At 37.0% G+C, this 20,969-nt stretch overlaps 1 protein-coding gene across 6 annotated transcripts in view; it reads left to right on the forward strand.

Annotated features, from left to right (window-relative positions):
• Positions 1-20,969, forward strand: part of GREB1L (GREB1 like retinoic acid receptor coactivator) — a 264,390-nt gene that overhangs the window by 197,426 nt on the left and 45,995 nt on the right. For all 6 annotated transcript variants that reach the window (XM_041754040.1, XM_041754343.1, XM_041754118.1 and 3 more), the window contains 2 exons: positions 16,648-16,828; positions 18,986-19,178. In XM_041754040.1, the coding sequence (XP_041609974.1) occupies positions 16,648-16,828; positions 18,986-19,178 (374 nt within the window). The remainder of the gene's footprint in view (positions 1-16,647; positions 16,829-18,985; positions 19,179-20,969) is intronic.

Below are 20,969 nucleotides of genomic sequence, written 5' to 3' on the forward strand. Positions count from 1 at the left end.
GCCATTTCTGCATTTCTCTCTGCCTCCATTGTGGGAAATGGATAAGCTGTAATTGTACCAACACTCACCAGATTTTTTTAATGGATTTTTTTAATGGATTTTTTTACTTCCTTACCATGGAGGGAGTGCCTTCTTTTATAGGTGTTTTATTTCCACCAACTGGCCTCTGTGGCCTTCCTGAGTTTGTGATCTGATATCTGAAATCATGCTTGAGCAGACACATCATAGCACCTGTTTCAAGTGGTGAAATCATCCATGGTCAGCAGTTGTGCTTTCTTCAGAGCCTTTTCCTGAAATAACCTCTTGGTGACCTATACTTTCACCTTTCTTAACAAATGCAAGACCCTAAATAAAACCTTGCATTTTTGATAGATGAAGAAATTGTATACATCCTTCCTTTTTCCTTCTCATTGCTCTTTTTTCTAACGTGAGAACTGTAAGATTATAAGTCCTCAGAAATGTACCAGAATTTGACCAATTACTAACCTTAGGGTCCAGAAAAATCAATGTTAAGGAAAAATTTAGGAAATTCAAAGCAAAGCATATCTTAAAAAGTATTCATATCTTGTTTTGGCATACATACTGAATTTTATGCTGCAAAAGCAATTACTTCTACATGTTACAAAATAACTTTGTTCATTTTATTATTAAAAAAATGTAGTTGCATTCTTTACTTTGAAAAATAGAAGAACCAAAGTAGGAAAATTTCAACATGTATAATCCCACTATTCAAGGGTAACTAAATGGTAAATCTGCATGTTAACAAATGACTTAATACCTAGAGTTTCAGGCTTTCTTCTCTGCCTGTGTCTGTTTTTTCACCTGACATTACAGTATGTACATTTTTTCTATATCATTAAAAGTTTTTATAAGCATCATTCTTTTTTTTTTTTTTATGATAGTCACAGAGAGAGAGAGAGAGGCAGAGACACAGGCAGAAGGAGAAGCAGGCTCCATGCCCCAGGAGCCCGACGTAGGACCCAATCCCGGGTCTCCAGGATTTCACCCTGGGCCAAAGGCAGGCGCTAAACCACTGCGCCACTCAGGGATCCCTATAAGCATCATTCTTAATGTATATGTAGTATGCCATATCATAATGGCACCCAAATTTATTTGCTTCATATTCTTGGAACACATAATAATTGATAGTTGAAGAGCAACCACATTTAAGGTATAAAGAGAAATTGTCCATAGCATAGTAGCAAGCAGGAGATTATCCACTAACACACTCAACATCAGAGCTATGAAAGGAGAAAAGGTTCTCAAGAAATCATCTCATTCCGTTTCCTTCTATTTCACCATGTGACTCTATAGGAGAGCTTCATTTGCCTAAGGTCATAGAGGGCAGTGCCTTGGGGTCAAGCACTGGCTTTTCATTTCTGCATGCCTTATGTCTCATTTGTGCTTCTCTTCAGCTGAGTACAAGTAGACCCTCAACTAATGTTTAAATGAAGGGCTGGAAGGAGGAAGGGGAGGGGTGGACAGAAGGAAAAACAGTGTCCAAGTGTTCTGCTTTCTGGTTCTATTTGCCTTTCCTTAAAGGAAGCATTTCAGCAGCTAATTGGCCAGGAAAAGCACCTGGCAGGGAGAAGCAGCAAGGGCATACAGAAAGGCCACATCCTTGGCAGCCCTTGTGTGACTGAAAGAAAAGGTGAAAATAGAAACCATCACATTGTGCAGACTCAGCTCTAAGGCAAAGCATGTGATGCCTCAACTCCCATTCTAATTAAGGAAGGGAGGTAGAGAGGAAGAAAAGAAAAGAATACATTATGGAAAAAATTGGAAGGTGAAAAAGAAACCAAAGGGATTAAACATTTTCAAATTTGCCCAAAATGGATTTGTAACTGCTGGAATGATCAATGGAGCATTGATCAGCATAAGGAATTTTTAGACTATATGAAATACTTCTGTTTTAATGTTATTTTTAAAAACTTTGATGTGGTAGCATAATTCTTTTAATTCTAAGGAGACCCCACATTCTGCAAATTAGAACACTAGGGTATCAGTGTGATCAAATGCAAGCCACTTTCAGTTCAAGGTGGTTGGGGTGACAATAGGAAGTATTAGTGACTGTCCATATTTTCTTCCTCCCTACTTTTAAAATGGTGTCTGAGGGGGTCCCCAGTGAATGGTAGCAGGAATTTTTATTCTGCTGAACTGACACAAATTTGGTACCTTAACACATGCCTGCTTATATAAGAAACAGATAAATATTTTTTCTACTGATATGTAGGTAGCTTATTCTATCCATACGGAGGTAAAGAGGTTTTAAGGAAGTCAAAGAGAGGGATTCCCTAGGTGGCTCAGCGGTTGGGCACCTGCCTTCGGCTCAGGTCATTATACCAGGATCCAGGATCCAGTCCCATGTCGGGCTCCCTGTGAGGAGTCTGCTTCTCTCTCTGCCTATGTCTCCGCCTCTGTGTGTGTGTGTGTGTGTGTGTCTCTCATGAATAAATAAATAAATCTTAAAAAAAGGGAAGAGATTAGAAGGGGAAGTGAAGAGATAGTGGAAAGCATTTTAACTTTCTAAAATAGATTTTCTTGGCCTCATCAACCTCATGCTACCTTGTCAGTCGCCTAAAATTTTAATAGAAAAAACTATTGGGCAGTGACAGCCAGCAGGAAATAGGATCCCAGAGAAGAAAGTACGAGGAAGCTACTCTATTCTGAGGTGGAATGGGGAAACACTAGAGATTTATTTGCACAAAGACAAGTACCTAAAGTTACCATTTTTTTTTAAAGCTACCATTCTTAAAATTATTTTCCAACCATGTAGTTAGCTGCCCAGTGCCCAACCCTTGTTTGTGGTTGTTGGCATTTGGCTCCCAGCCTCAGCCTTCCAACCTGCCATCATCTGGAGGTACTGCCTAGCCATCCAATATCCTAGCTTCTTGGTAACTTCAACTCCTCATCCATACTCCTCTGCAATTGCCTGCTCCTTAGTCATATTCCAGACCCTGCTGGATCCCACAATCATCCATTCCAGTATCCCCAATGCCAGACCACAGGCTTTCTTCCTACATATTCACAATGTTGGACACTATAGGAGAAAGAAAGTCAACACTTCCAACTGATAGCATCATAAACTCTTTTTGGCTGTCTAGTTGGATCTCTCTCCCATTCCACAGTGGCTGGCTACTATAGACTCTGGTTCATCAAAATTTATGTCTTCATCCTTCTCTCTTAGCAAATAACCATGCCGTGTACTTATCTCCTGGCCCACCCTCAAAAGAAGAAAACTTCAGATAAAAACTTCCTGTTCCCAAATCTAGAAACCTAACTGCATACACACCTACCTTTTCCCCTTCCCTCCTGATCAGTGAAAGAGCTCAGGTAAACCTGACTCTCCCACCTTTCTCTAGATGCCATCCCTTCTCATTCTCATGGACCTCACACTATCAACTATCTTTTCACTTATTGCCACCTTCAACCTCTTTCTTTCCTGGGGCTCATTTCATCCATTTAAACCTGCCTCCACTCTCTGTGTCTGTTAATCCTACCTAACCCCTTCAGCTCACCCTCATCTGGTTAACTACCAAATTTACTGAGAGAGTTGTCTGTTGTTACCCTGTTTCCTCATCTCCCACTCGCTCCTCAGCACCCTACAAACTGGCCTCCACTTCCCACCCCCCACCCTTTTAGGACTCTCTGCAGTATTACCAATACCTTTTCAGGCCTTATCTGAACTCTTGACAGCATAGGAGACCTCTGTTTCTTCCTTTAAATGCTTCAGTTCCTTTGGCTTCCAAGACACATTCTTACCCAACTTTTCTTCTGCAGCTTATGCACCCAATGCTCATGTATACCTTGTGGTGCTCCAGCTGTGGCACTCAACTGCTGTCTTGTGGCTGTGTGTTTATTTGTGCTCTTTCTCCACAAGTAAAGTAAAATATTCAGGGAACATCTCTGTGGATGGCACAGTGGACACTTAATAAATATTTATTGAACTGAATTTTTGTAACATTTTGTTGAAGTGAATTTTAAGGTAAAGACCATTTTAAAAGGAAGCCGTAGAAACAATATTCAGTAGTCCTCTGGCAAAAACCAATTTGGTTATTAAAACCATATTTCAGAAATCCGCTTAGGCTAAAAGTAAAGGCCTTAAATATGTGTTTATTAAGTGTGTCTGTCAGGCACAGAGGGCACTGAGGTTGTATCTGTATGTTCAGAATGCTGTTCTTGGGCAGGACAAGTGCTGGCTTTCTTCCTTCAGCCAAACTGCACAGTAGTATTGACTCACACAAACAAGTTTGCACCAAACCCAGAGGAAAGAATTCTTTCCAGGAGGAGGACAGAAGGGAGCCAGCCGGGCCACCAAGAGACAAAGGAACCCAATGCAGTGAGCACTGAAAACAATCAGGGATTTTAATCAGCTATTCCAATTCAAGATTATTTATCTGCTGAAAAGAGATTGCCAGGGTGACGGAATGCCCATTGTTATCTTAATACTTAAAAACTCAGGATGCTCTAATAATTTAATATTTTCTTGATTTTTCACATTCTTTTAAACAGTAGAATTATTTTTGCATACCAAAACTTTGGAGAAATTAATTCCATCCAAAGAGAAGATGAACAGCTAAAACTAAGAGTAGTTGCATTTTTCTTTGGAATATCTTCTTGATGAGAAGAACAAGAAATAAAAATAAAAAATAAAAAATTTAGAAATAAAGTGCTTTGTTGAAAAACATCAAGGGATAAGAATGTACAAGGCAGATGCAGTTCCCTCCAAACAAACAAGCAGTGTGGTGAGGCATTGATTTGGGTACCGGGTCATCTTTAATGATACCTGGACATTTTAGATTTCCCTGATCATTACCAGTTTGATGTGATATTCAGGCTGATTATCTACTTCCAGCAATGGGTGCTGGTCACTCATTTAGACTTTTCATCTTTGTGGAAAGGCCTTTGACACTGGTGCTCAGAAGATATTATGGATTTGGTGTGTAAGTCCTTGGTTTTATTCTCCTTCAAGACACTCAGGTGGTAGAAAAATTGCTGCTTCCCCTTTAAAGGTTTTAGAGTAATAGCCTCAGAAGACATGATGTTGTTTCTCTTTAATCCCATAGAGGGGAATACAGGTTAGTGCTCAAGCTTTCCTTAAAACACATTTGGCTCCTGTAATCTTCAGTAAAGAGAAAAAGGGACAAATGGTGACAATCAAGCTGCTTGAAGTCCTTGACCATCCAAGAAGTCTCCTCTCCAGAGATGTTTCATCTTGATTATTTACATGGAAGATGTTTGCAACTGAGGCACCGCTTGTGGTGCCCCCCCAACTTCAAATTAATCGCTTTTAGGGAACTCAGTGATTCCCAACCACCACTGGCTCTGTTCTAGAACTCAGCGAGTTGCAAAATGTTGTAAATAAGAAGAGTTACTGATGCCTTCTGAATTCTCATTCATGTTAAGAATAATGTCTGTTATTTAAGCAGCCATGACCCTGAATCTCTCAGGGCTACCACCAGTGCCCCAGGTGGCTCCTGCTGATGTCCATATTTTATGGTGGAGTTGAAAAAATGTGACACAGTTGTTCATGATTTATTAGAATAAAAACTTTTATTTAATCTTATATAACTGTGATAAAGAAATTATGTAGAAGACAGAAAGTGACCTTTCTCGAACAGCCTTTTCCTAGCACTTCTGACCATTTTCAGATTCCACACCTCTGTGCATGTTTTTGAAAAACAAAACAAAACATGAACCTAAACCAGAGGCTAATGAAATGTTTATCTATATTAAGTAGAATAGATATGGATAAGATGAGTATAACTTTTATAGAGTTTTAACTTTCAATCCTTATAAATGAATTATGAATTTAAAAATTAAAATGGGAAAATCTTAATATTGAATGCAAACAGAAATAAATGAACCTAACTGCATAGCATATCAAATTAATATTGTAGCCACACACCAAAAAGAATTAATTCAAGTATTTTTAACACAATTTTCTTATTGTACACTCTCTGTGTGATATATCCTAAGAGCAAAAAAAAATTGCAAGTGAATTTTGAATTTTAATCCAAATATTGTTGAGAGTCGCGTTGATAATTTTAAAACTATTTTGTGTATATCACAGGGTAGAGCAAATGAGTAAATATTTTAATGTTGTTGAACACCAGGGTTCTCACATGAAAGAAGGGAGCCTCAAATATGGAATGGGGAAAAGTAAGTAATATTCCTTTTAGATTTAAATTGGATATAAGTATGAACTCATAATTTGAAAAGAACTAAAAGTGTTTCCTTACTATGCACTGAATGGTCTTAAAAATAGTGATCTCAGTATCAGTATGTACACTTAGCTTCTAGATAGATCTTGGCTTATAAAAACTATTCTTTACTATCTCAGTTCTGAGGTGGGAACTTCTGAGTTGGAATCTTCTTGTATCAGAAAGTGAGAAAGTACTCAAAGATTGATAGGAACGTTTCAAGAAGACATAGCAACCTGCTTCAAGGGCCTTTTACTAGCCAAATTTGGTAATTTTGTGTATCAAAAGAAATAATGTTAATGGATTGTAACCTATTGAATTTTTTTAATCCATGAGTCCATAGGTAATAATAATAAAAAAAAAAAATCAAAGGGGCAGGAGATGTCCAGGGTTGGGGTCAAGCCCTTCTTTACAAAAAAGTACCAGCTAATAAATGTAGGAAAATATATAGAACTAGAAAATCTCTATTTTGCATTACTGATGTAATTACTGATTATGACAAATATCATCAACACTAAAATCATTAAGTAGGGCAGCCTGGGTGGCTCAGTGGTTTAGCGCCGCTTTCAGCCCAGGGCCTGATCCTGGAGACCCCGGATTGAGTCCCATGTCAGGCTCCCTGCATGGAGCCTGCTTCTCCCTCTGCCTGTGTCTCTGCCTCTCTCTCTCTGTGTGACTATCATAAATAAATAAAAATTAAAAAAAAAAGATCTTATTAAAAAATAAATAAATAAATTATTCAAAAAAATAAATAAATTATTCAATAAAATGTCATTTGGGAACAAATATTCCCACAGTCTCAAAATGTCATCCCACATATTAAAAATTACAAAAACAAAAATGTATCTTTACAATGGAGAGATTTGGCAGTAGGCACTACCATAACCAAGTAATCAAACTTTGCCTGCTCCAGTTATATGACAGATTGATATTATGAGCAAAGGGAAGTATACAATGTCACCTCTGAGGTGTCATTGCCAAAAATGTTTAATCTGAGTCCAATCACAAGGACACAAGTCCAATCCCAGACAAATTCAGATTATATGGTATTCTACAAAACAATTAACCTGCATTTTTTAAAAAATCAACTGGGGCACGTGGATGGCTAAATCAGTTAAGCATTTGCCTTCAGCTCAGGTCATGAAGATCTTGGGATCAAGCCCTGCATCAGACTTCCTGCTGGGGGAGGAGGGATCTGCTTCTCCCTCTTCCTCATCCCTGCTCATGCTCTCTCATTATCTCTGTCTTTCTCTCAAATAAATAAAATCTTTAATTTTTTTTATTTTTAAAGATTTTACTTATGTAAGAGAGTCAGAGAGTAAGCACAAACAGGGGTAGGGGCAAAGGGAGAGGGAAAAACAGACTCCCAGCTGAGCAGGGAGGTGGTGGTGGTGCTTGATCCTAGGATCACTACCTGAGCCAAAGGCAGATGCTTAACTGACTGAGCCACCCAGGCACCTCTAAATTAAAAAAAATAATAATAATAAGTATCCATGAAAAGACCAATAAGGAAAAAAAAGGTAAGGGGGCTCTTTTAATTATGAAGAATAAAGAAATGTGGCAACCAAGTGTATTGCTTAATTCTTGATTAGATCCTAGATCTTAAAAGGAAAAGAAAAAAGTATAGCCCTGGGGCAATTAGTGAAACTCAAATATGGGCTAGGTATTAGATAGTATTATATCAGTGTTAGTTTAATTCCTAGGAAATAATAAAATTATGTAGGAAACTGCTTTTGCTTTTATGAAATACATATTGAAGTATTTAGGGGTAAATATTATATGTTACCACCAAATTATTCAGCAATAACAGCGACAATAATAATAAAAAGTAAATAATAAGTAAATAATAAAAATAATAATAAAAAAAGTAAATAAAATAAAGTAAATAAAAATCAAAAGTAAATAAAAAGTAAGTAAAGAGGAAAAGCAAATGCAGCAAAATAGTAACAACTGGTGAATCTAATTGAAGGGTATTGCACTGGTCTTTCAACTTTTCTATAATATTAAAAATAGAAAATGAGGGGAAATAGTTGCTTTTCATTGATGATATTTCCATCAGATAGAATTTAGTATAGTTATTAATGTTTTCAAATAGTTTCTAAAATTCTTCCCTTTTAAGAAATTTTAAATGTTGAATAAATAAAATTTATAAAATTTATAAAAGGTATTATAAATCACAATATAATGAACATTTATGTACCCATTAAAATAAGGAACATCAAACTCTTCTTTCCCTCCCTGATGTTAATGTTTCTCTTTTTTCAAAGGTAATAATTACTCTGAACTTTCTGTTTATTATTCCCTTGTTTTATTTATAGTTTTGCTAACTCCTAAACATTATACATTAGCATATGTTATATTAATTATATTAATATATAAACAATATAACTCCTAAACAATATATTAAATTTCACATCCTTTAGACTTTTTTATAAATAGAATCTGTACATGTGTCTGTAATTTACTTTTTGCACTCAGCATTACATCCCTGAGATTGATTCTGTTGTTGTATGTAACTGTAATTCATTTTACTGCTTTTTAGCGTTATATTACATGAATATATCACACATTTAAAAAATCAATTTAGGGATGCCTGGGTGGCTCAGCGGTTGAGCATCTGCCTTTGGCTCAGGGCGTGACCCTAGGGTCCGGGATCAAGTCCACATCAGGCTCCCTGCAAGGAGCCTGCTTCTCTCTCTGCCTATGTCTCTGCTTCTCTCTGTGTGTCTCTCATGAATAAATAAAATCTTTTTAAAAAATCAATTTACTACTGATAGACATTTAGATTGTTTCTAGTTTTTTTACTTTTTCAAACAGTGCTGGTCCACAAATAAGAATTTCTCTAAAAGTAGAATTGTTGTGGCATAGGTTAAGTACATTTTAAATTTTACCAAATAATGCTAATTTTCTTTCCAAAGTGATTCTATTTACACTCCCACCAATAATGTATGTGTTTCAGTTGCAAATATTTGATAAGGTCTTGCTTCTTTTAAATTTTTCTATTTCAAAATAATTTTAGATCTACAGAAAAGTCACAAAAACTGTGCAAAAATACAAAAATGAAATTAAGAAAACAATTTATAATAGCATCAAAAAGAATGAAATTCTTTGGCAGATATTTGACAAAATAAGTATAAAACTTAGAAAATATTGTTGAAAGAAATTAAAGAAGACCTAAATAAATGGAAAGACATCCTATGTTCATGAATTGGAAGGCATTAACACTTTTAAGGTGGCAATATTTCTTAAATGGAGCTACAGATTCAGGGCATTCCCTATTAAAAGTCCAGATGGCTTCTTTATAGAAATTAACAAGCTGACCATAAAATCCATACAATACAAAGCTGCAGTAATCAAGACCCTGCAATACTGACATAAGGATAGACATATAAATCAATGGGATAGAATTGGGAGAGTCCAGAAATAAACCCCCCTATTGGTAGCCAACTGAACTTTGACCAGGGTGACAAGACCATTCAATGGGCAGAGAATCTTTTCAGCAAATGATATGGGGCAACTGGATATCCATATACAAAAGAATAAATTTGGACCCCCACAACACAAACAAAAAGTGACTCAAAATGAATTAAAGACTTAAACATAAGAACTAAAACTAAAAATTCATGGAAGAAAACATAGGTGAAAAATCTTCATGACTCTGGATTAAGCAATGATTTCTTAGGTATGATTCCAAAAGCACAAAAATAAAAAAATAAACTGGACACAATCAAAATTTAAAGCAGTTGTGTATCAAAGGACACCATCAAGAAAATGAAAGGGGGGGATCCCTGGGTGGCGCAGCGGTTTGGCGCTTGCCTTTGGCCCAGGGCGCGATCCTGGAGACCGGGGATCGAATCCCACGTCGGGCTCCCGGTGCATGGAGCCTGCTTCTCCTTCTGCCTGTGTCTCTGTCTCTCTCTCTCTCTCTCTGTGACTATCATAAATAAATAAAAATTAAAAAAAAAAAAAAAAAGAAAATGAAAGGGGTTGGGATCGCTGGGTGGCTCAGCAGTTTAGCGCCTGCCTTCGGCCCAGGGTGTGATCCTGTAGTCCCGGGATCGAGTCCTGGGATCGAGTCCCACATCAGGCTCCTTGCATGGAGCCAGCTTCTCCCTCTGTCTATGCCTCTGCCTGTCTCTCTCTCTCTTTGTCTCTCATGAATAAATCTTTTTTTTAATATTTTGTTTGTTATTCATGAGAGACACAGACTGAGAGAGAGAGGCAGAGACACAGGCAGAGGGAGAAGCAGGCTCCATGCAGGGAGCCCAATGTGGGACCTGATCCCAGGACTCCAGGATCACACCCTGGACCAAAGGCAGGCACTAAACCGCTGAGCCACCCAGGGATCCCATGAATAAATCTTTTTAAAAAGAAAAAGGAAATGAAAGGGAACTCACAGAATAGGAAACATTATTTTTTTATTTTTTTAAAGTATTTAAATTCCAATTAGTTAGCATACATTGTAATATTAGTTTCAGGTGTACAATATAGTGATTCAACATTTCTATACAGCACCCAGTGCTCATCACAAGTGAATTCCTTAATCTCTCCATCACCTATTTAACCCATCTCCCCATCTACTTCTCTTTTGGTAGCAATCAGTTTGTATTTTATAGTGAAGGATCTGTTTTTTGGGTTGTCTCTCTCTCTCTCTTTTTAATCTTTGCTCATTTGTTTTGTTTCTTAAATTCCACATATGAGTGAAATCATATGGTATTTGTCTTTTTGCATCTTATTTTGCTCAGCATAATACTCCCTAGGTCCCTCCATGTCGTTGCAAATGGCAAGATTTCATTCTTTTTTGTGGCTGGGTAATATTCCATGTTGTATATATACCACATCTTTATCCATTCATCAGTAGACATCTGGGATGCTTCCATAATTTGGCTATTATAGATAATGCTGCTATAAATATTGGGGTGGGGGATCCCTGGGTGGCGCAGCGGTTTGGCGCCTGCCTTTGGCCCAGGGCGCGATCCTGGAGACCCGGGATCGAGTCCCGCGTCGGGCTCCCGGTGCATGGAGCCTGCTTCTCTCTCTGCCTGTGTCTCTGCCTCTCTCTCTCTCTCTCTGTGACTATCATAAATAAATAAAAATTAAAAAAAAATATTGGGGTGCATGTATCCCTTTGAATTAGTATCTTTGTATTCTTTAGGTAAAACCCTAGTGATGCAATTGCTGGATTTTAGGGTAGTTCAATTTTTAACTTTTTGAGGAACCTTCTACTGTTTTCTACAGTGACTGTTCCAGTTTGCATTCTCTCCAACAGTGCAAGAGGGTTCCCCTTTCTCCACAGCTTCACTAATGCCTACTATGTCTTGTATTGTTGATTTTAGCCATTCTGACAGGTCTGAAGTGATATTGTAGTTTTTATTTGCATTTCTCTGATAAGTGATGATGAGCATCTTTTCTGTTGGCCATCTGGATGTCTTCTTTGGAGAAATACCTGTTCATGTCTTCTTTCCATTTTTAAATTGGATTATTCATTTTTCAGAGCATTGAGTTTGATAAGTTCTTTATATATTTTGGTTACTAACCCTTTATCAGATAGGTCATTTGCAAATATCTTTGAGAATGGGAGAAATTCTTTGCAAATCATATATCTGAGAAGGAACTTCTATCTACATCATTTAAGACCTATTACAACTCAATAATAAAAAGACAAATAGCCCAATTAGGATATGGGTAAAGGATCTGAAGAGGCATTTACCCAAAGGAAATATACAGATGGCCAGTGAGCACATGAAAATGTGTTCAACATTATTATTATTTTTTTTTATTTTTTATTTATTTATGATAGTCACAGAGAGAGAGAGAGAGAGAGAGAGAGAGAGGCAGAGACATAGGCAGAGGGAGAAGCAGGCTCCATGCACCGGGAGCCCGACGTGGGATTCGATCCTGGGTCTCCAGGATCGCGCCCTGGGCCAAAGGCAGGCGCTAAACCACTGCGCCACCCAGGGATCCCTTTTTTTTTTTTTTTTTTTTTTTTTGGAGTCAAACTCTTTATTGCTCTGCTCAGGGAGCCCTGCAAGGAATCCACAGAGCAGAAGTGAAGGGCAGCACATGCCCTTTCCACAACTTGAAGATAGGGGGCGCCAGTGGCAGGTGGGAGGAAACAGCTCCCCTCCAGCTACCTGGGCTGCTGTGTTCAACATTATTAACCAAAAGAAACATGAAAATCAAAACCACAATGAATTATTACTTCACACTTACTAGAATGGATATGAGAGAGAAAAACAATAACAAGTGTTGCTGAATATGTATAGAAGTTGGAACCTCATACACTTCTGGTGAGAATGTAAATGGCATAGCCACTTTATAAAACAGTCTAGTATTTCCTCAAATGGTTAAATAAAGAACTACCATGAAATACAGCAATTCCACTGCTCTATATGAAATGAGACAGAAGGGATCCCTGGGTGGCGCAGCGGTTTGGCGCCTGCCTTTGGCCCAGGGCACGATCCTGGAGACCCGGGATCGAATCCCACGTCGGGCATGGAGCCTGCTTCTCCCTCTGCCTGTGTCTCTGCCTCTCTTTCTCTCTCTCTCTGTGTGTGACTATCATAAATTTTTAAAAAATGAAATGAGAGAGAAGTGAAAAACGTATGTTCACATATAAGCCCGTACACAAAAGTTTATAGCAGTATTACTCATAATAGCCAAAAAGTAGAAAAAATTCAAATGTTAATTATGTCCATGGTGAATGGATATATAAAATGTGGTGATCCATACAATGGAATATTATTAAGCAATAAGCAGAAATAAAGTATTGATGATGCATGCCACATTGATGAAACTTGAAAACATTACTCCAAGTGAAAGAAGCCAGTCACACAAGATCATATATTGTTATGATTCCATTTATATTAAACATTTAGAATAAGCAAATCTATAGAGAAAATAGATTAATAACTGCCCAGGGCTGGGGAACCCAAGGGGAAATTGAGGGGTGATGGTTAAAGGATACAAGCTTTCATTTGGAAGTCATGAAAATATTCTAAAATCATTTGTAATGATTGTTATACAACTCTGTGAATATACTAAAGACTATTGAAATGTACATTATGAATGAGTGAATTGTATGTGAACTATCTTATAGTAAATGTGCTATAAAACAGCAGAGTTCACACACACCCTTCACCACCTTCATTTAGAGTTGACAACTTATGTACCTATAGTACAATTACCAAAACAGAATCAATCCTGAACAATACTATTAACTAAAGACCTCACCAGTTTCCCCTTAAGGTCATTTATCTGTTTCAGGATTGAATCCAGGATCCCACATTGCATGCAATTTTTGTGTCCTCTTAGTCTTCTGCAAATGTGACATTTAAAAAAAATATTTCATTGTTTTGCATAACCTTAACAGTTTTGGCAAATACTAGTCAGTTGTTTTGTATAAAGTCTCTCAATTTGGGAAATATGTATGGAGGTCTCTTTCTGAGGTCTAGCCCTGTGCCCAAACCACTTTGTCTTATTAATACAGGTCAATAGGTCTTAGTCTCTGGGAAGGCAAATCTGTCCCACCTCTACTTTAGGACTGTCTTCACTATTCTCGGTCCTTTGCTCTGCCACATACATTTTTGAAACAATTTTTCAAGGTAAAAGAAACTGTTAGAATTTTTGTTGGAATTACATTGTACCTCTAGATGAACTTGAAGAGAATTTATTTTTAACTACATTTTATGAGATAGTTCTGTTTAGGTCTTCTTTAATGTCATTAACAGTTTCATCATTTTCTCTGAAGAGCTCTTATACACTTTTTCTAAGACTTATTTCTAGATACCTAATATCTTTATGTTATTGTAAGTGTTTTTAAAAAATATATACTTAACTGTTTGCAGATAGTGTATAGAAATGCAGTTAATTTTTATAAACTGATATTGATTCTATCAACTTAACCAAACTCTTATTAATTTATTTGATTTATCTGTGGAGTGTCTTGTGTTTTCTACACAGACATATTGTTAGTAAATAATGATAGTTTTGTTTCTTATTTTACAGTTACAAGTGAAAAATATCAGGATATACAATCACAAAATACTAGAGGTAGCACAATATGCATAGGAAAAGACACAGGGAGGAATGCACAGAAATGTTCACAGCAGCTTATTTTGAGTTAATTACGAATAAATTTTTCTTTTTAATATATCTCTATACTTTCCAGTTTTTCAAGATGAGTATCTATCACTTTCATAACCAGGAAAGAAACAAAACTTAAAAATAAAAGCAAGTCTAAAACAAATTTAAAGGTAAGGATTACCTACTAAAATTGCCCAGTTAGAAATTAAAAAATCAAGTACCTATGATATGCCTGCTCCCCACCCAAATTTACCACTGTAGAGCCAGATGGCTGCATAGTTACAGACCAATATATATGTTATATCTAAGAGAACAACCTCTTAGATTCATGGAACTTTGTCTTTCCATTAGGACACGTATGAAATTGCCTGGTAAAGGTCTTTCTTTATTCATTTGTTTCAAGATGTAGTCAACTCTAAATTATCCATAAGAAATATTTTTATTTTTTATGAATTATTTATGATCTTTTCAAAGTAAGTTACCATTAACTTCCACTACTTACTTCCTAGGGATAAACTTAGGAAATAGACTGATTTCCAGCTGGCAGTCCTCTCCCTCTTATACAGATAAGGAAATAGAAGCCCCCAGAGATTAAGTAGGTTCTCTATTTCTCTACTTACCTCCTCTGTCACCTCCTCCCATAGCACGTACTTGTCTCCCGTCATGACACTTGTCAAAATCATCCATCTGCTCCATCATAAGCTCCATGGAGTTAAGATCTTTGTCCTGCTGTCCTGTATATATTCATGACTAACACAATACCTGATAATAGTACCTGATACATAGTGGATGCTCAGTAAATCAGTATGGAATGTTGAATGAACTTTATAAGCAATCCACTTTCAAAAATATCAGAATACCTGCCACATTAAATGTTTGATTGCTTTCAGATATAGTCCCAGTAACATTTGGCTACATTTGGGTAGAAACTAGAAACAATGTCTGGATAAAGTCTTCTCATGAAAAATGTTCAAAAGTGAAATGGCTTTTCTGTCTACCTTTTCTGGTATAATGAATTTTTCATATGGTAAAACATTTCTATTTTATAACATTTAGAGCTTTTACATGTTAACTGCATGTAGTTGTTAATTGAGCTGATTTTATCTGAAAAGAAAATCTAGATAAACAAAACTAAGTCAACATAATTCTATAAAAGTCTCTTAATTTAACTTGTTTCTTCTTTTTAACTTTAATTTTTTTTCACATGGTTGTGGCTGTTGGGTATGGCTAATATTGGATGCTAAATAGATACCCTCTACCCCTTGGAGCCCAGGCTGGTCCTCAGGTCCCTGTGACATATCTAACCCCTAAATTAGCCTTCTGGTTCCTTCTCCTTCTTGGAAAGCTGTGGACTTGAATCACAAGACTCTCATATCAGGGGGTTAATCTTCCCCTCACGTGGCTAAGGGTCTGGGGGAGGGGGTTGCCCTTGGTTTGGGATTTTTCCCCCATCTTTATTGGGATATAATTGCCATATAATGTTGTGTAAGTTTAAGGTGTACAATGTACACCTTGATGACTTGATACTGGTATATATTGTGAAATGTTTATCACAATAAGGTTAGTTAACACATCCTTCACCTCACATAACTATCATTTTGTCTCTTCATTTGAAAGGAGGATTTGATGTTTTAATTGAGTATCCCAACAACACCTTTATGTGCCTTGAACTTTTTAGATGTTTGAATGTGGAAGTAGTTATATTATAGATAGGGATAATGATACAGTACTGAAGTTTTCATTTCTGATAATTCAACAATATAGTAATACTGGGTAATTTGGTTCATTTTATTAATTTGGTACATGATCCAGCATTAATTGAGGATGGCCCATACTCTAGATACTGTGCAAAACTGTCACTATATAAAATGAGTAAAATATTACCTAAAAAAGCTCATAGTCTAGTGATGACATATTTGGACATCTTATGGTATTTTCCTTTTTCTTACATATGTTTCGTTGCTAAATTTGGGGTAAAGAAGACTTGTGTGATTTTTATTAATTTGAGAGCTATAGCTCTGAGTGGCCTATGGCAGATGTCAGCAGCAGCACTTCAATATAAATAGGATTTAATTAGACAGAAGCCTCGTACATTCTACTGCTTCTACTTAATGTATCAGATCGTTCATTCCCTGTTGCCCTTTGTTGAGGTGTAGGAGGTGGGGTGGAGAGTTCTAAAGAATAAGAAATCTTCTATTTCCTCATCAAAATTGTAGTGGGGAATATGCAGAAGGAAAAATATCTGCTCTGTAAACCTATACATGTGGCTACTTCTCAGTATATCAGTTAACATTGAACTTGTTTATTTCATTTATATGCATGTATGTGAAAAGATAAATTCTGTTTTTCTTCTTGGCAGGTGTCCTTGTAGACTTGGGTCTGGAGGAAAATGGGACAGCTTATCAGAGAGCAGAGAAATATGTTGTTCGTCTAGACAATGAGATTCAAACCAAGTTTGAAGTTTTTATGAGAAGGGTAAAACAGAACCCGTACACACTGTTTGTACTGGTTCATGACAACTCCCATGTGGAACTAACGAGGTGATTGCTTCAGAGGGAGCAAATACAGTATTTCTTCTAGCACAGCAATGGTTTTATCATAATTTCCTGAAAACACTTGGCATATTCTTATTGGTAATTTATTCCTACTTTCCCTGTGCTTTCAACTTTCTCTACCAATTTAGTGCTGATTTCATTTTAACTATACTGTAAGTGAATTTAGACATCCCTGTTAAAAGGGCACCTGGGTGACACAGTCAGTTAAATGGCCAACTCAACGTTTTGGCTCAGATCGTGATCTCAGGGCCATGATTTGAGGGTCCTGAGGCCAAGCCCTGCCTCGAGCTCCTTGCTCAGTGGGGATCCTGCTTAAGTTTCTCTCTCTCCTCCCTCTGCCCCTCCCCCAGCTCATGGGCTCTCTCTCTCTTTCTCTCTCTCTTTCTCAAATAAATAAATATTTTTTAAAAATAAAGGAAAAAACCTCTGTAAAAAAAAGCTGTCTTCAGGGTATTGTGGAACTCAGCTGCCTCAGAGAATGGGCAATAGCAGGAAGGTGAGGTTTATGAGCTCCAAGGAAGGTCGTGTGCTTTCCTATGCCCACCCTTCCTCTCCCCAGTTCTTTTTCTTCCTCTTCTCTTCTTCCCTCTTCTGCATTGCTCCTTTTGTGTTTCTCTCCTACCCACATACCTTTAACAATAGTAAAGATGCCACTTCAAGATCTGAGAGCAAGGATGCCTGGCTGGGTCAATCAGAGGAGGAAGTGACTCTTTATCTTGAGATTTTTTAGTTTGAGCCCCATATTGGGTATAGAGATTACTAAAAAAAAATAATAATAAACTCAAAAACAAATTTAAAAAAAAGTCCTGAGAGCAAATGTGAAACCTTCCCCAATTTACCAGTTTAAACAAGAGAATAACCTATTTCTCAGGTGAATTTACTGTAGAAGAATAGTAAATATGGTATCATGATGGAGCCAGTTTTGCTCCCAGATCAAATTATAGTAATTATCTGTTAGGATGTATCTTTGATCTTATGGGTTAAAAAGGCAAGTTCAGGCATCATCAAGTTCATAGTTTCCTTTCTTCAGGACATACTGAGTTTAAGAATATGAAAGATTTGGCACCTGTTGTAGAAATATCAGAATTGCAAAAGCGCTTATTCAGAAGCTAGAAGTGTTTGGCACTCCACAATCTGAACTCTAAAGCCATATGTAGGTATAAATAAGATCTAGCACAGCATGTTAGATTTAGAAGAAAGGAAAGAAAGAGGGGGAAGGAAGGAAGGAAGGAAGGAAGGAAGGAAGGAAGGAAGGAAGGAAGGAAGGGAGGGAGGGAGGAAGGGAGGGAGGGAGGAAGAAAAGAAAAAGAAAGAAAGAAGGAAGGAAGGAAGGAAGGAAGGAAGGAAGGAAAGAAAGAAAGAAAGAAAGAAAGAAAGAAAGAAAGAAAGAAATGAAGAGACTTTGCCCAGATGCTATTCAGTTGCTCCTAGTGTTCTATGAGCAAAAATAGCTCAGTGACCTGATATACCTCATCTTTGAAAGTTTGGAGTAATAGCTCTGAGGATGTGTATTGGATCATTCTATATTTAATTCCCCGGGGCACTGAGATTATTTCTTTGACAAAAAAGATGTGGTTTTGAGGCTGCATAGCAATCTGGTACATCTAAATTGAAAGAACTGAAAATGATTCAGAAATAAAAATTTTGGTCATAGTGAGGGAGGGATTGGAGGACCCTCTGTAACCTCCCAATAGTCTAACATACTCAAGGGAGGAAGGAGACTGGTGTTAATACAGAGGGATCTCTTATAGTTTGGGGGCCTCTCTGGGATACCAATTGTTGCACAGTTATAAGTGTCAGGTTTTGATGGAGAAACTCTCATTCAGATGAGCTTTCAGACCAAAGTGATCCATCTCAACTACAGATTTAGGTATCCTTGGCCTATAGAACTGAGTTACACTTTGAGGTATATCAGGCACAGACTGAAAAAGAAAAAAAATATCTTTGAGATCTGTCTGAAAGTGGTAAGAAAGAGTGTAATTATTGCTCTTTCAAATTAAATATTGGTTGCCTCTAATCCTGTTTCCAATTAAAAAGAACTAGAAAAATAAAAATGAAAGCATTAGCTCCATTTTGAAGTCTGTCTCTGTACCTAATCCCTTAAATTAGGAAGTATTAATGTGGCTTTCAATATTTCTACAGTGTCATTTCCGGTTCTTTGTCACATGGTGAACCCAGTCATGGATTGGCTGACAGAGTCATTAACTGCAGGGAAGTCCTGGAAGCTTTCAACCTGCTGGTGCTCCAGGTTAGCTCCTTCCCATACACGCTACAGACCCAACAGTCTCGAATCAGCTCCAGCAATGAGGTTCACTGGATACAGCTAGACAGCATGGTGAGTCTCTATTCTGCTCTGATACACTCATGTTCTCAGTTCTCCAGGGAGCAGAATCTTGTAATAAAATATGGTCATGGCTTTGTAAAATAATACGAGTTCAAAAATCTAACATAAAGTTTTATCTCCTAAAAGTTCTATATAATTACAATTATTATAAGATTAAAAACTAGTGAGTAGTGTCCTATATAAATCTGATTATGTTCTTTTTTAGGTTATCATGCAGATACAAAATTATCTATCCCATATAATTTTCCCCCAAAAAATGTGATATTATCTTATATGGCCACCAATAACCTGGATTATATTTATGACTTTAAATGATTAATTTCAATCTGAGATGTGGAAATTTTATTGTCCTTTTGAATGGCTCTTCTGTTATGTTTCAGTCTTGCTGATCTATGACTAAATTATGTTCCTGTTCCCCCAGGAACTAGATTTTTTCTTGTAATCAGTTCTCAGTCTTCTGGTTGAAATAGGGAATTATGATACTGTTATTTTAAATTACTCATTAATAGTACTTAATGTGTGGAGAACAATCATCTCAAAGTTGTACATATTCAGGACATTATGGGTTTTTTTGGCTCCAACCCCTAACACCTAGAAAATATTTCCTATGACCTATACAGTGTGTGATAAAGATACTATCAAAGAAAAGAGGGCACCTGGGTGGCTCAGTCAGTTGGGCGTCTTACCTTCATCTCAGGTCATGATCCCAATATCCTGAGATCAGCTCCCTGCTCAGTGGACAGCCTGATTCTCCCTCTGCCCCTCCACTTGTTCATGTTTTCTCTCTCTCTTTCTCAAGTAAATAAATAAAATCTTTTAAAAAGAAAAGAAAAGAAATGAGTGTTTCATAAAAAAACCAATGAAGATTAGTCATCAAGCAATGGATTCTTTGTTTAAAATTATTGAACATAATGATATTTTTAAATAAACATGTTTAAGTAAAGGATGCCAGATATGTCTTACATAAAAATAACATTTATTCATTTATCAACCCAGTGTATTTCATTGTTATGAAGTAGGTAACTGTTCCCTGACTTGCAGCTCTTATTTTTGAGTATTGGTTTGTTCTTTGCAGTCAAGTAAACTCAGGTCATTGAATCATGTTGGCATCAACCATGCCTCCCTTGTGACAACTATCTCAATGTGTTTACTATCACATAGAGATTGCTTTGAGCTCTCACTTTGTAGTATCTTCTCAATGGCATCTTTGTCAGTTGGATGTCAAGTTACAGGTGAGATTGAGGGTCTAAAGTGCAGGGGTGTAGCATGCACCTGAAGGTGACCCAAGTAGTTGCCCTGACATAGAATGGGATTATCAATAGAACTGATGGAAGGAAAGATTGTTTTTTAAGCCAAAACTTTTACCATTAAATGTTCAGTTTCAATATATTGTTGGGAGGCGGGGGAGAGAACTATCCTAATTTACCATGTTGGTGTCGTCTTTTCTGGAAAGGATCACGCCAGTGATAGTAAGAACTCATAACTTCTGCCCTTTACCTTCTTCTGAGATGAAATAATAGGGAAATAGGCTTAAAATAATTTTCCTTTGAAGTCATTTCTGGGTGCTTGGGTGGCTCAGTCCGTTGAGTGTCTGACTCTTGATTTCAGCTCAGGTCATGATCTCGAGGTGGTGAGATGGAGCCCCATGTCAGGCTATGCACTCAGCATGGAATCTGATTGAGATTCTCTCCCCATCTCCCTCTGCCCATCCCCCTGTATCTGCTCTCTCTCTCTCTAAAATAAATAAATAAACAAATAAATAAATAAATAAATATTTTTTAA

This window comes from Vulpes lagopus, chromosome 1, assembly GCF_018345385.1.
Source record: "Vulpes lagopus strain Blue_001 chromosome 1, ASM1834538v1, whole genome shotgun sequence".
Classification (NCBI taxonomy): domain Eukaryota; kingdom Metazoa; phylum Chordata; class Mammalia; order Carnivora; family Canidae; genus Vulpes; species Vulpes lagopus.